Source organism: Hemiscyllium ocellatum, chromosome 10 (genome assembly GCF_020745735.1).
Source record: "Hemiscyllium ocellatum isolate sHemOce1 chromosome 10, sHemOce1.pat.X.cur, whole genome shotgun sequence".
Classification (NCBI taxonomy): domain Eukaryota; kingdom Metazoa; phylum Chordata; class Chondrichthyes; order Orectolobiformes; family Hemiscylliidae; genus Hemiscyllium; species Hemiscyllium ocellatum.
In genome coordinates, this window is record NC_083410.1 from 42,478,405 (window position 1) to 42,495,093 (window position 16,689).

Genomic DNA, 16,689 nt, shown 5'->3' on the forward strand with positions numbered 1-16,689 from the left:
GGGCAGTTCTACAGAATCACAGTTGCACTAATTCAAACTTCATGAACTAGGGAGATGACCAGAATGGTCAATTTTAGAATCTGGTGAATTGTTTTGAGAGACCACAGGAAATAATGTGAACTAGACTTGGTTATCTTCTAAAAAGAGGGATTCCACATTTGCCCTTCTTTGCAACAGATGCTACTTAAAGTCACTGGTAAAGAAATAGTCTGGAGTTAACATGCTGAGTGTAACCAAAGATTGGCAATAGCAATTTTTTTTTGAACTAATAGATTGCAAATCTAAACAAACAATGTACAAGAGGAATCTAGAGCGTGCAAATGATTGTCATCTGTCAGTCAACAAATAATTTTAAGAACACAGTGATTATGGTGAACTATTTAATATAACAAAATACATATTCATAGAACATAAGTCAATAGTGCATCATTGGAAAAACAGTACACATAAACAATTTATTAATGTGATTTTAATTTATTTTCCCCTATTTTCACCCATGATATATTTAATTCTTGACAATATTAGCTAATATATTACAATATGTATATAAACTATGACTATTTCATTCAGAATGAATAGCATTACTGTTCAATATTAGGTAGTTTATGTAAAATCCATGACTTCAGTTGTTCTAACTCTGATTTGCAAAGTTCATGATAGAGATTAGGAAATGTCTTAAAAGTGGTTTTCACTCCTAGTGACTGTAAATGCAAACAGCTCTCTTTACCCCACTCATACAAAATGAGTTGGTCATTCTTTCCATGACATTGGAACAATTCAGGCATTGAGGTTTTAGAATTCTGAATTGCCTAGAAAGAAAACATAGATTTATAGACATAGATGTGGTGCATAACATTTGTAATTTATTTTTACTTGTTCATATACTGAACAAAATTGGAAAAAAAAACAAACTGCATTTTTTTTTTCAAATTACCACTCTCTAACTTTGGCATCTAGATGTAAACAAACATTTAAAAATATGTGAACAGGTATAAATGATCATCCATTAACATTGTTGAACTGCTTTAAAAAAGGTAGTAGACACTTCAATTTTGAAGCAGTGCTAAGGTCAAATCTACTGGCCTATTCATTAAACTAAACATTCATATTTAACCCATGAATTTAATATTAAACAGAGCTAGCCCGTGGCTCCAAGCAAACATGTGTTGCAAATAAATGGTTACAGATTAATCCATTTTTAACTTCTTAATATGTTAAACCTGGCAAGTTATAAAGAAAGTGGGTTCCTGAATAAGTGAAAGAAACACTTAAATTTAAAGGTCAATACTAAATAAATTACAATAATAATGCATCAAGGTTTGAAATTATGCTATGTGATTTTATGAATGCATCCATATGAAGTATCTCTTCTTGCTTAGCAATGGTATTAAATGCACTGATTAATACTTAGTACTTAAAATTTCTCAGGAATGTACTGATGCATTATTGAAAATATTTCAGCATTTCCAAGTTTAGGAATATTGTCCAGTAACCCCTGATTGAAATCAAAATTAAGCTAGATACTACCTAAATAAAATGCTTATTTGATAGCATTTTTTAAAATGAGATGATGGTGAGTTTAAGTCCCACTTCAGAATTTTGTCTAATTTAGACAGACACTTCCATACATGATGGAATTGCTGTATTGTTAGAGAGGCTGACTTTCAAATGAAATTATAACCTGTGCTTCCATCTGCCTGCTAAGCTGCCTATGTAAGATCCCATTGCACTTTTATCAAACAGCACAATTATTCAAGTGCAGTAAACATTGTTTCCTCAACTAGTACCATCATAGCTTGTTCATATTCACTGCCAAATTTAAGCCCCGAGGATTAGTTACACCTCAAAAGACATTCATTGGCAATGCAGTTACTGGGATCTACTGAGGTCACAATGTAAATAAAAATTCCATCCTTCTGCTTACCTGGTAGACAATAGAATCCTTATTCAAGAAACTGGATAAAGCAAACACTCCTGCTACTTGTTGCTGAAATCTATAGGCTAAGTGCATAGCCATTGTCCCTCCCATTGAAAATCCCCCTGCAAAGTCAAATACAGATCCAAATCAACAGTTTTATAAACTACAATACAAATTGAATGCAGACTGATGTAGTCAAACTAGCTTTGAGAGTTTTATTATACAGAAAAATAAGCTTGTACCATTAGGGACATGGACAATTTAATTATTCTAATTTTAATAACTGGAACTCAAAATATTATTTCCTCCAAGCCATGCCCTCGAGTTTTTAAATCAAAGATTTTACACCTTGAGTCTCTGGTTATGGACTCACTCACCAAAGAAAGTAGTTCTACCTTATCAAAACCTCTCAAACTTGAATCCCCTCAGAGGTCTCCTCTCAACCTTCTTTATGCTAAGTAGAATCGTTCTAACCTTTTAAACTTCTTCAGTTATTAAAGTCACTTGTTCTGGTAACATCCAAATAAATCTCTTCTGCAACCTTTGAGGCTTTATATATTTTAGTTTGGTGTCCAAAATTTCACAGTTTTCCTGTTAAGGCCTAATCAACAATTTTGAAAGTTTGAGGGACATTTAGTTGGTTTTATATTCCATGACTATCCATAAACCTAAGTAAATCATTATATTTTGAATGAGCTATGAACTTTTAAGGAGTTATGGATATGAATCCAAAAGCTCTCTCTGATTAGCTATACGTTCCAAAACTGTGCCTTCATTTGTAATGTACTGACTTTCTACATTCCATATCAATCCATTCTTTTGAGTTCCATCTGACATGTTTCGGTTAGATTCACAACCTCGCCTGTGCCATCCTGAAGGCTGTAACCATCCTTACTGCTATCTACTACATTGTGAAGTTTCATACCATCAATAAACTTTATAAAGCCACTAAAAGTCCAGATAGTTTATCAAAACTGCAAGTTAACACATACAAAATATATATCAGCACTTCATTTTCTACTTGGGGACCCTGCAACCCTCCTGACTCAACAGAGTTCAATAATTTTAGGTCCTGAACTCTGCCATGTTTTAGTCCCCAATTCCACACACTAGGTCTTGTTATCACATAATCTGTGTATTGTAAGCCACTAACAGTTTGCATTTACAGTTATTCACTCTCCCAGCCAGATCATTATCCACTCCTTTGTCTGTCCAACTGTTCTTTCACTCTCTTTGGGCTCTAAGCGCATCTACTGTTTATTCCTTCCCTCTCACCCCACCCTATCTTCTGCATATAAACCAACATTTTCCAAGCTACATCAATTCTGATAAAGGGTCACTGAACCCAAAACGTTACCTCTGACTTCTCTTCACAGATGCTGCCCGACCTGCTGAGCTTTGCCAACAACTTCTGTTTTTGTATACAAAACCGATTCTTGGGGAACTCTAGTATGAAACACAGCCTAGCCTGGACACCACCACCATTCAGCTACGTTTGTGACAAATTGCAACTTTCATTTTAATTTTAAAAAATTCCATCTTCTTAATAGGCCTCCTGCATGACACTTTCTTGAACATCTTCCAGAAGTTCATGTGAACAATGTATAATACACTAAGTTGATCATCATTTTGTTACCTTGTCATCAAATTAATTCAAGTTAGGCAAAATAATTTGCCTTTATTAAGAACACTGGTGAGGCTACTTTTAGAATACTGTTACAATTCTTGTCAGCCTTCTATGGGAAGGATGTTGTGAAACTTGAGATGTTGCAGAAAAGATTTAAAAGGATGTTGCCAGGACGACAGGATTTGAGCTATAGGGAGAGACTGAATAGGCTGGGGCTTTTTCCCCTGGAGTGTCGGAGGCCGAGGAATGAGCTTATAGACATTTATAAAATCATGAGGGGACATGGATATGGTGAATAGCCAAAGTGTTTTCCGAGGGTGGGAGAGTCAAAAACTAGAGGGCATAGATTTAAGGTGAGAGGGAAAAGTTTAAAAAGGACCCAATAGGTAACTTTTCACACAGACAGTGGTATATGAATAGAATGAGCTGCCAGAGGAAGTGGAGGAGTTCGGTACAACTACAACATTTAAAAGGCGACTGGATGGGTTTATGAATAGGAAGAATTTAGAGGGATATGCACCAAATGCTGACAAATGGGATTAGGTCAGTTTGGGATGACTGGGTTGTGCAGATGGGTTGAACCGAAGGGTCTGTTTCCGTGCCGTATGACTCTTAATTCTGTGCTGGCTTAAGCTGATTAGTCTGTCTCTTCAAATGAAAATTTATTTTTGCCTGATAATACTGATCAATAATTCTCCTATTAATGATAGGTTGATTGGCCTGTAGTTTACTGGCTTATCCATATTCTTTTTCTTGAATAGAAGTTTAACCTAATCCTTTAACTGAAGAATGTTTTTAAAAAATTGTACCAATATCTCTGCTTTTTCCACCTTTGCCACTTTTAGTAATCTAGGATACATTCCATTGACTTAGTAACTTGCAGGCAAGTTCAGTTAATCCTATTAGTACATTTACTCCACTTCTCACCATCTTATCCATAACTTCCTCTATACATTGGTGTAATCGAAATATCATCTGGATTCTTTTGAGGAGATAGATGCACAGTACTCCTTTCATACTTTCACCATATCCTACGCTTTCAGCATATAACAAAAGGAAATAGCAGAGAGACATGGATGATCATTTGGAAGAGGTATATCAAATGCAAAAAGATTTATTATAAAAACAGATGTGTTAGCTTTCTAAACCTATTATCTACTTAACCTTACAGCCCTACCAAGGTTAAGCCGCTTTCATTATCAGGAGGTATTGGAGAAAACGGAAGCTCTTTTCACAGCTAAGTTACCCAGTATTATGATGATGTTTGATAAGGTAAACAGCAAAAAATATCTCAGCTGATATTTGAGTCAGTAACTTGAGGGCATAAATTTGAGATCGGCAACAAAACAATGGAGGGAGAAGCAGGCTGAATACCCACCAGAAATAGCAGCCTAAGTGACCAGTGCTTTTGTCTTCCCAGAATTACAACGGCTGTATGGAATTTAAAATTATTCAGAAAGAAAAATGCCAGTTTTTTTTAATGGAAGAGTCATATCTACTTAGGCTTAGTATCAATATGTTCTAGGCAAAGGTGGCATACAATTATAATACAGCAAAAAATAATTATTCCCAACTTCCGGTATATGAAGAGACAGAAAATACTGGAAATAGACAGCAGTTAAGCCTATAAGACATTGGAGTGGAAGTACGGCCATTCGGCCCATCGAATCAACTCCATCATTCAATCATGGCTAATGGGCATTTCAATGCCACTTACCCGCGCTCTCCCATATCTCTTAATTCCTTGCGAGATTAAGAATTTACCAGTCCCTGCCTTGAAGACATTTAACATCCCAGCCTCCACTGTGCTCCATGGCAATGAATGCCACAGGCCCAACACTCTCTGTCTGAAGAAATGTCTCCTCATTCCAGTTTTAATTTGACCCCCTCTAATTCTAAGGCTGTGCTCACGGGTCCTAGTATACATCTGCCTGACGGAAACAAATTCCCAGCGTCCACCCTTCCTAAGCCAAGCATTATCTTGTATAAGTATCATACAGTTTGAACAGTTGGTCAGAGTGGCAAACAGAACTGCCAAAAGACCAACATATGTGTGCTGCCAGTAAGAACTCTCTGAGAGGTACCTGTCTGGAGGAGAAATTTGCACAGAACAAATAATCGACACCGAACTGGACAGCAAATCTACAAAGGAAGATACAAAGAGAAGATTCGACAACTGGCTGGTTTTGAAATTAGAATTTTTCTGTAAATTGTAATTGGGGGTTTTATGGGACCATTATTGTAGATGGGAAAGTTAAAAAAAATAGGTTTAGATGAATGGATTGTAAGTAATTGTCAGCTAATATTCTCTGTTAGACTTAAAGAAATAAAGTTGTTTATTTTTACTTTAAATAGTGCCTTTTAGAATAGTTCTTTGTCTCTTGAATTTTCACAGATTACAGCACGGGGTAAATCTTCACAAATTTTGAGAGAACAGTTTTTCAGGCACATAACCATTATTGGAAGTGTGAAGAACTGAAACATAAGGAAGCATTTTAATGGATTCAGAATAAAGTGAAAAGCTCGTCAAAAGAGTGAAATAGGAAAATTGGATAGGTGATGAAGATGGATCTTAAGGCTAGACAATGAAAAAAGTTGGGAAATAAAGAGTACATGAATATCCAAGGGAATGAGGGGAAGATAATTGAAGGTCAAATGAAAATCAAGAGAAGCTGGAAAAGTAAGTGGTTGGAAGGGGGTCCAATCATTGGAAGACTTCAGAAACAGACAGCTACATCAACTACAAATCTGACAGAGGGTCTCCACCCTAAATATAAACATACATGTTTAATATCATTAGTGGGACATTTAATGAAAAAGGTGGGATGTCAAGCCAGAAAAAAAGCTGCAGTGATTTAAAAGCCTACTGGAATGAGAATGGTAAAAAAAAACATGTCTTTAAAAAGATTGGGAACCTTCAAAATTATAATAGGAACTAAAAGAAATTCCAAACAGGGAAGGAACTGGTTCAGGGAATTCTGATTTTCTGGCTTCAGGCATAATCATTTCCAGCCAAGGACAAAGGAGGTATTAATAGACATTGGCTTTTTAATATATTTCTGGTGTCACAATTAAGAGTGTGCACATGGACAACTCAGCACTCGTCTTCAATTTTCTGGAAACATCAAATTTGTTGACTTGGTATTACAGTATATTGCTAATTTCTTAATTCATTCACCAGATGTCAGAGTCATTGGCTGGGCCAACATTTATTCTCCATCTCTAGCTACCTCTGAGAAGGTGGCAGTGAGCGGCTTTCTTGAAACAGTGCAGCCCATTTGCTGTAGGTAAACGCACAATGTGGTTGGGGGTTCCAGGATGTTGATACTGAAAGTTTGGTGACATATTTCCAAGTAGCTTGGAAGGGAACTTGCAGTTGGTGGTGTTTTCATGAATTTGCTACCCTGGGCCTTCTATATCATTGTGTTTGTGACTTTAGAAGGTGATGCCTGAGTATGCTTGATGAATTTCTGCACTGCATTTTTTAAGGGAGACACTGCTGTAACAGACCATCAGTGGTGAAAGACGGATTAAATGTTTGTGGATGTGGTGCCAATCAAATTGGCGGCATTGACCTGGATGGTGTCAAGCTCTCTGACCTTTGTTGGAGCTGCATTCATCTGTATTCCATCACACTTATGACTTGTGCCTTGGAGTTGGAGGAGAGGTCTTGGGAAGTGAGGAGTTGAGTTACTCATTGCAAGATCCTTAGCTTTTGACCTTCTCTTGTAGTCACAGTATTTACGTGACTAATACAGTTCAATTTCTGGTCAATTGTAAACTCCAGGATGATAATTGTGAATTATTCAGTGATGGTGAATTCACTGACTGTTCAAGGGCAATGGCAAGATTCTCTTTTGTTGGAGATGGTCATTGCCTGGCACTTAAGTGGATTAATATTTGCCTATTTTGCTTCTATCCTATTTGGTTCCAATATCACATATTTATAATTAGTTAGTTATAGCACAAATGAAATCAAACACAAAGTTTCCTCAATGCAATTTTGGTGTTGAACTTTTCTCAAAACAGGAAACCTTAAATAGGACAAGACAGGGTATACTTTGCCTACATTCGAATGTGTTTCTCGGTTAAAATCAATGCCTTTAGTTTACAGAATGCTATCTTCTACTATGGAGTTGTGAATGGAGAAGTTAAGAATAAATGTAATCTTCAGATAAAGTAGAATAGCAGGATATAGGAATAATTAACCAGACATGCCAAATAGGTAGTCTGGAGGCCTGAAGAAATAACCAAATGTAGGGTTATATTTAAGAGAATAGGAGAAAAAGTGAAAAACCTGATTGCAAGGACAGTGCAGACAGTGATTTGATGAATTAGCACAAAACCTTCCGGGTTTATTCCTATTATAAAGGGCCATAAGAAATAAAATTGCCAGAAGTATTTTATTACGTATGTAAACATTTATCATGAATCTCTTGTGACTTTGTTCATAGTTAGTTGGAGTACTTGTTATCATGTTCTAGTTATTATAACATATTGAAGAAGGTTAAAGTTTACAGATTTTTTAGCATTATGTCTTCTTATTAAAGTAATAGCACTATCAATAATGAATAGAATGATTTTAACCATAAGAGCATTTTTTGTAAACCTCAATGGTATTACACATAATGCAAGAATTTTAATTTACCAAGCATCACAATTTTGATAATATCAACAGAAATGAAAGATTTTATTAATTTCTTCACACCCTAACTAGAATCACAATGAGATAGTTAATAAGGTAAAAACTAATTCAATGGTTCATTTTTTTCTGCGGTATTTCTTCCTGAAACAGAAAAATATCTGTTGAAATTCTGAAGTCTCCAAAAAAACACCAGCTTTAATTCTCCAGAAATAGTAACCTCCAACATAAGAATATTACAAAACTGTGCCAAAGCACAATAAACTTCATTTATAATTGCTTTTAAAACACAATGCAATTAAAGAAATCAAAGAAAAGTTCTCATGCACAGCAATGTAACAGCATTTTAAGCAACTTGTTATAAGGTAAATTACTGCACCTATTTAGTCACAAGCTGGCAAAGCCGCCGGCAGTTAGTCATGATGGCGCCTTTTATGTATATAAGTACCATGAGATTGGAATAACTATGTAATTACACATTTTATGTGGTTGACCAATTGATTTTCCTTTTGAAATGACAATATTCACAAAGGCTTGGTCAGTAATTTACTTTTGTATGGAAAAATCCTGCAATTTGTCTGTCAATACCAAAATCCCTTCTGGTGAGTACTGTAACCATAATACTCTTGTTGACTTCAGCCAATATATTTGATGACAAACATCCTTATCCAAGGATCTGGATAACATTTCAGTGGAGCCCAAGTTTAACACGTTACTTTTAATTCATTCTGTGACTGGTACAGTTTTACATAAGTCAGTCTCAAACTTCATACAGTTTGTCATCAGTTTCTTCAAACATAAAACAACACAAAAAAAAACTTTCAGCTTTGTGAAACTATGTGAGTTTGTTTAGCTTGTTCAACATCAGTTAGTATCCAGCAAAGGCATTTCCTCAATACTGACAATCAGCAAACTTTATCGGAGATCCAGATAACTGCACATCATTTGTTTCCTTGCGAGGGTTCCTTTCTGACTTCATTCAGTAATACACAGCATATACATATATAAAAAATACTATATCAAATTGTATGGGCTCTTAAAGGGAAACATCCTTTTATTGTGGTTCTGTTCGCTGAGCTGGGAATTTGTGTTGCAGACGTTTCGTCCCCTGTCTAGGTGACATCCTCAGTGCTTGGGAGCCTCCTGTGAAGCACTTTTGTGATCTTTCCTCCGGCATTTGTAGTGGTTTGAATCTGCCGCTTCCGGTTGTCAGTTCCAGTGGTTGATATATTGGGTCCAGGTCGATGTGCTTATTGATTGAATCTGTCAACAGAACGAGGACATGCTGCAACCCAAAGGACTAGCCACACATCAAGAGCATTTCCGAACTGACAGCCAGACTACTGCGACCACTGGGACTCATAACAGCACACAAAGCAACAGCCACTCTCAGACAACAATTCACCAGAACAAAGGACCCGATACCTAGCATGAGCAAAACCAATGTAGTGTACAAAATCCTATGCAAGGACTGCACAAAACACTACACAGGACAAACAGGAAGACAGCTAATGATCTGCATCCATGAACATCAACTAACCACGAAACGACACGACCAGCTATCCTTAGTAGCCACACACACAGATGACAAGCAACATGAATTCGACTGGGACAACACTACTATTATAGGGCAAGCCAAACAAAGAACAGCCAGGGAATTCCTAGAGGCATGGCACTCATCCACAGATTCAATCAATAATCACATCGACCTGGACCCAATATACCAGCCACTGCAGCGGACAGCTGGAACTGACAACCAGAAGTGGCAGATACAAATCACTATAAATGCCGGAGGAAAGATCACAGAAATGCTTCATAGGAGACTCCCAAGTACTGAGGATGTCACCTAGACAGGGGACGGAACGTCTGCAACACAAATTCCCAGCTCGGCGAACAGAACCACAACAACGAGCGCCCGAGCTACAAATCTTCTCACAATCCTTGAACATCCTTTTATGTACAAGTATAGTCAATGATTTGTTACACATTCCAAAATATAACACAGATTTAATTGTGTAACTGACTCATTATCATCATGCTTTATGCTTAGAAGCATGAGAATAGTTTATTTTAATGGAAAACCCTTAATTTAAACTTCAGAGAACGTGAGCGCTACCCAACCATGGATATTCCTGGGAATACATCCAGAAAAGTTATTTGGTGGAACTGAGAAATAAGAAAGGGATGATCACCTTATTGGCATTGTACCATAGACTCCCTGAGTAGTCAGTAGGAAATTGAGAAATACATTAGTAAGGAGATCTCAGTTATCTGTAAGAATAATAGGGTGGTTATGGTAGGGGGTTTTACCTTTCCTAACCTAGACTAGGAGTGCCATAGAATTAAGAGTTTGGATGGAGAGGAATTTGTTAAGTGTGTACAAGAAAATTTTCTGATTCAGTATGTGGACGTACCTACTAGAGAAGGTGCAAAACTTGACCTACTCTTGGGTGATAAGGCAGGGCATGTGACTGAGGTGTCAATGGGGTCAGCGACCATAATTCTATTCGTTTTAATAGTGATGGAAAGGATAGACTGGATCTAAAAATTAAAGTTCTAAATTGGGGGAAGGCCAATTTTGACAGAATTAGGCAAGAACTTTCAAGAGTTGATTGGGGACGGATGTTTGCTGGTAAAGGGACAGCTGGAAAATGGAAGCTTTCAAAAATGAGATAACAAGTGGCCAGAGACAGTATGCCCCTGTTTGGGTGAAAAGCAAAACTGGAAAGTGTAGGGAATGCTGGATGTTGAGAGACATTGAGGCTTTGGCTAGGAAAAAGTAGGAAGCATATGTCAGGTGTGAACAGCAAAGCTCGAGTGAATCCTTGGAAGAGTATAACGGTAGTACGAGGGAGATCAGAAGGGCAAAAAGGGAACATGAGATAGCTTTGGCAAACAGGGTTAAGGAGAATCCAAAGGGACTTTATAGATACCTTAAGGACAAAAGGCTAACTCGGGAGAGTTTAGGACCCCTCAAAGAGCAGAAGGCAGCCTACGTATGGAACTGCAGGAGATGGGGGAAGATACTAAACGAGTATTTTGCATCAGTATTTACTGTGGAGAAGGGCACGGAAGATATAGAATGTGAGGAAATAGACGATGACATCTTATTACAGAGAAGGTGATGCTGATTATCTTGAAATGCATAAAGGTGGATAAATCTCCAGGATTTGATCGAGTGTACCCTAGAACTCTGTGGGAAGCTTAAAGAAGTGATTGCTAGGCCCCTTGCTGAGACATTTGGACCATCTATAGTCACAGATGAAGTGCCAGAAGACTGGAGGTTGGCTAATGTGGTGCCTATTTAGGAAAGGTGGCCAGGAAAAGCCAGGGAACTATACACCAATGAGCCTGACATTAGTTGGAGGGAATCCTGAGGGAAAGGATTTACATGCATTTGGATAGGCAAGCACTGATTATGGATAATCAATATGGCTTTGCACGTGGGAAATCATGCCTCACTAACTTGATTGATTTTTTTGAAGAAATAATAAAGAGGAGCAATGAGAGCAGAGCAGTGGACATAATCTACATGGAATTCAGTAAGGCATTCGACAAGGTTCCTCATGGTAGAGTGATTAGCAAGGTTAGATCACGTGGAATACAGGGAGAACTAGCCACTGGATACAGAACTTGCTCGAAGGTACAAGAGGGTGGTGTTGGAGGGGTGCTTTTAGACTGGAGACCTGTGACCAGTGGTGTCCCACAGAGATTGGTGCAGGGTCCAATGCTTTTAGTCATTTATATAAATGATTTGGATGTGAACAAAGGAGATATAGTTAGTAAGTTTGCAGTTGACACCAAAATTGGAGACATAGTGGATAGCAAAGAAGGTTACCTTAGAGTGCAACAGGACCTTCATCAGATGGGCCAATGGGCCAAGGAGTGGCAGATGGAGTTTAATTGAGATAAATGTGAGGCACTGCATTTTGAAAAGGCAAATCAGGACAGGACTTATACACTTAGAGTCACAGAGATGTACAGCATGAAAACAGACCTTTCGGTCCAACCCGTCCATGCCGACTAGACATCCCAACCCAATCTAGTCCCACCTGCCAGCACCCGGCCCATATCCCTCCAAAACCCCCCTATTCATATACCTATCCAAATGCCTTTTAAATGCTGCAATTGTACCAGCCTCCACCACTTTCTCTGGCAGCTCATTCCATACACGTACCACCGTCTGCGTGAAAACGATGCCCCTTAGATCTCTTTTACATCTTTCCCCTCTCACCCTAAACCTATGTCCTCTAGTTCTGGACTGCCCGACCCCAGGGAAAAGACTTTGTCTATTTATCTGATTATTGCCCCTCATAATTTTGTAAACCTCTATTAGATCACCCTCAGCCTCCGACGCTCCAGGGTAAACAGCCCCAGCCTGTTCAGCCTCCCCCTATAGCTCAAATCCTCCAACCCTGGCAACATCCTTGTAAATCTTTTCTGAACCCTTTCAAGTTTCACAACATCTTTCCAATAGGAGGGAGACCAGAATTGCATGCAATATTCCAACAGAGACCTAACCAATTAATGGTAAGGTCCTGGGGAGTGTTGCTGAACAAAGAGACCTTGGAGTGCAGGTTCATAGTTTTTGAAAGTAGAGTCGCAGGTAAATAGAATAGTGAAGGTGGCATTTGGTATGCTTTCTTCTTTGCTCAGAGTGTTGAGTATAGGAGGTGGGAGGTCATGTTGCAGCTGTACAGGACATTGGTTCAGCCACTTTTGGAATATTGTGTTCAATTCTGGTCTCCCTCCGAGAGGAACAATGTAGTGAAACTTGAAAAGGTTCAGTAAAGATTTACAAGTGTGTTGCTAGGGCTCGAGAGTCTAGGCTAATAGGGAGAGGGTGAATTGTCTGGGGCTGATTTCCCTCGAGCATCGGAGGCTGAGGAGTGACTTAACAGAGGTTTATAAAATTGAGAGAGATATGGACAAGGTAGTAGACAAGGTCTTTTCTCTTGGGTGGTGAGTCCAGAACTAGAGGGCATAGGTTTATGGAGAAACAGGGAAGATTTAAAAGGGATCTAAGCGACAAGTTCTTCATGCAAAGGGTGGTGCATGTATGGAATGAGCTGCCAGAGGAAATGGTGGAGGCTAGTACAATTACAACATTTAAAAGGCATCTGGATAGGTATGAATAGGAAGGATTTAGAGGGATATGGACCAAGTGCTGGCAAATGGGACTTGATTAGGTTAAAATATCTGGCCGGCATGGACGAGTTGGAGTGAAGGATCTGTTTCTGTGCTGTACATTGCTATGACTATGTGAAGGTGTCGGTGTTGGGCTGGGTTGGACAAAGTCAAAAATCACAGAACACCAGGTTATAGTTCAACAGGTTTATTTGAAAACACAAACTTTTGGAGCCCTGCTCCTTCTTTAGGTGCTACTGACAGAGAAGACATCGGACACAAGCGGTTAATGTAAAAGCCACTCACATAGTTTCAGATATTCAGAATTGAATGTTTTAAGAATTTCTGCATTGATCGGTTCACGTGTCTGAAAGTTGATTGGTTTGAATCTATAGACTGAGAATGAAATGTGGATATGATCAAGAACACTATCACTGACGGAGCAGATCAAATTATGAAAATAATAGTACGATGACAGAAATCTATATGGCTATTTAAGACTCAATACACAAATGTATTGAATAAACCTAAGATGGCTATTAAATCTTCAATCAATTAGAAAGGAGATGCAGGTTTTGATTGATTAATATGCAAATCCAATAATTTCTTTCAAGTCACTGCCCCAAGATAACTTAATTGTTATTAGTATAAAAGAGGTGACATATCAGCCCAGACAATGCATTTTAGGTGTGAGGCCTTGTTTAGGATTTGTCTGTGTCTTAACTTGGAGTCAGTCTGGTTCTATTTCCAAAGTAGGAATTTATAAAATGTCACATTAACTGACTGTCTACAAATCGGATGCTTTTTGTACAAAATAGAATGCGTCTGCAAATAGACACAGACAGATCCTAAACAAGCCTCACACCTAAATTACAATGTCTGACCAGAGTTGTCACCTCTTTTATTCTGATAAAAGGTTGTTATCTCAGGGCAGAGACTTGAAAGAAATTCTGAGATTTGCACATTAATCAATTGAAACTTGCATCTCCGTTCTAACCGATTGAATATTTAACAGTCACCTTAGGTTTGTTCAATACATTTGCATCAGTTCTATTAATCTTCGAATTTTTACTTATAAATTCTGTGTTGGATGTCTTCGTTCTCACTAACACCAGAAGATGGAACAGGGCTCTGAAAACTTATTTTTTCAAACAAACCTGTTGGATTATAAACTGGTATCGTGAGTTTTGTCCTATAGAATCAATGAAATAGAACATTGATGATGCATCACAGGAGTTACACATAAAATTTCCACGTGCAAAATGCCACTATTATGTACTGAAGCATAAAATTCAACAAGGACAAACTAAAAGCACAAGTCTACAGACATCTTGCATTATTTATACTTTTCACCAATTCAAATGTGTTTTATTAATTATTAAGACATAATAATTAAAATATGTAGCAATTATGTATATACTGTTGAACACATACAACTCATTTCCTTAACTACTTCTCAATACATTCTTTTTATATTATGCTCATATGATACACCATAAATAGCCATGCAGACTTCTGTCACACCGGTATTTTCATAATTTGATCTGCTCCGTCAGTGATTGTGTTCTTGATCATACCCACACTTCATTCTCTGCCTAGATTCAAACCAATCAATTTTCAGATGTATTTGAACTGATCAATGCAGAATGTCTTAAAACATAAAATTCTGAATATCTGAAACTATGTGAGTGACTTTTACATTAAGTGCTTGTCTGCTGTAGCCACAACCCTCCTGAGTATCCCTAGCACGTGTTTTCATTTCAGATACACAACATTTACGGTATTTTACCTTTCTATTGCATGAAGCTGCACCATCCAAGTAGTGTGTATGAGGGTTGGCCCAAGTGTCAGCAAGTTAGAAAAGAACCCTTCTATTTTGTTGTCAAAGCCATCTGACTCCTACTGTCAAGGAGGACTTCAGGCTCAGATGGAGTGAGAAACTTTCAAATCTGAGGAATCCCAGCTCGCCAGCAAATTCTCAGAATTAAATTAATGAACATGGGATCAACAAACCATTCTTCAGGAGTTTAAGGATGCCACAATTGTTCAGATGTACAATGGAAAAGGACAAAACTATATGTGACAACCATGGAGGAATTCCACTGTTTGTGATATCTGATAATATTCTTGGAAGAATCCAACTTAAAAGACTTGTTAAATCTCTTGGCAGAATGCATACTGCTAGAAAGTCAAAGTGAGTTCAGGAAAGGCAAAGATGCTTGTGACATGATCTTCAACCTTTGGTGAATATAACAGAAATGTCATGAACAATGGATGGAACTTTAATGTGCATTTGCTGACCTAATGTAGGCCTTTGGCATGAAAACAGAGAGCTTGTGGAAATTCTTAGCCACATTTGGATATCCTGATAAAGCTGTAAAACAGATACTGCAGTTTTACAATGGAATGATAGCCAGTCATTGTCTGTGGCAAATACACAGACTGGTTGATGTAACAAGTGATGGGTCATAATTCCTGCTATTCTGCATTTTCTTTTATGGCATGCTATTTGCTGAAGTTGTAGGGATGGGAATGGCCAAAGACAAAAATTCTGAAAATTTCTTAGACAAGCAGTCAAGAAATTATTACAATTTTTATGATCTGTAGGGAATGCAAATATTTCTAGCCCATTTCAAAAACATTAGTTTTCATGTTAAAAGTAAAATACTGTGGATGTTAGGAATATGAAATAAAGACAAAGTGCTGGAGAAACCCAGTGGGTCTGGCAGCATATATTATGACAGAATTCCTCAAATTCCTTGAATAAAAACTGTGAAAAGAAATATTAATTCAACACACATAAGGAATGAGAAGCAAGTGCAAAGCAAAAACAAAAATCAAAAATGATATACACGCCAGTCTCTCAGTAAATCAGGAAGAGTAGAAGAAAGAACATTGTGACCACCGTGGTGGGGGTTGTTATTAGTAACGTTGATGCTGATACTTGAACAGTTATTGTTAGGTGGGAAGGTGATGGCCCACTGGTATTATCGGTAGACTATTAATCCAGAAACTCAGCTCATGTTCTGGGTTTGTATCCGGCCATGGTGGATGGTGGAATTTGAATTCAGTAGTAAAAAAATCTGGATTTGAGAATCTACTGCTGACTATGAAATCATTGTCAATTGTTGGAAAAACCCATCTGGTTCATTAATGCCCTTCAGGGAAGGAAGTCTCACTTGCTCTAGCCTACATGTGACTTCAGAGACACAACAGACTGTCAATTGCCCTCTGAAATGACAAAGGGCTTTTGCCTGAAATGTTGATTTTCCTGCTCCTCGGATGCTGCCTGACTAGCGGTGTTTTTCCAGCACCATACTCTCGACTCTAATCTCCAGCATCTGCAGTATTCACTTCCGCCTGCCCTCTGAAATG

General features: G+C 37.9%; 1 protein-coding gene across 1 annotated transcript in view; it reads right to left on the reverse strand.

The window, feature by feature from the left end:
* Positions 1-431: 431 nt before the first annotated feature.
* Positions 432-16,689, reverse strand: part of lyplal1 (lysophospholipase like 1) — a 30,451-nt gene continuing 14,193 nt past the window's right edge. The window contains exons 4-5 of the mRNA XM_060830886.1: positions 1,925-2,040; positions 432-809 (exon numbers count right to left, since the gene is read on the reverse strand). Of these exons, the coding sequence (XP_060686869.1) occupies positions 582-809; positions 1,925-2,040 (344 nt within the window). The 3' untranslated portion in view covers positions 432-581. The remainder of the gene's footprint in view (positions 810-1,924; positions 2,041-16,689) is intronic.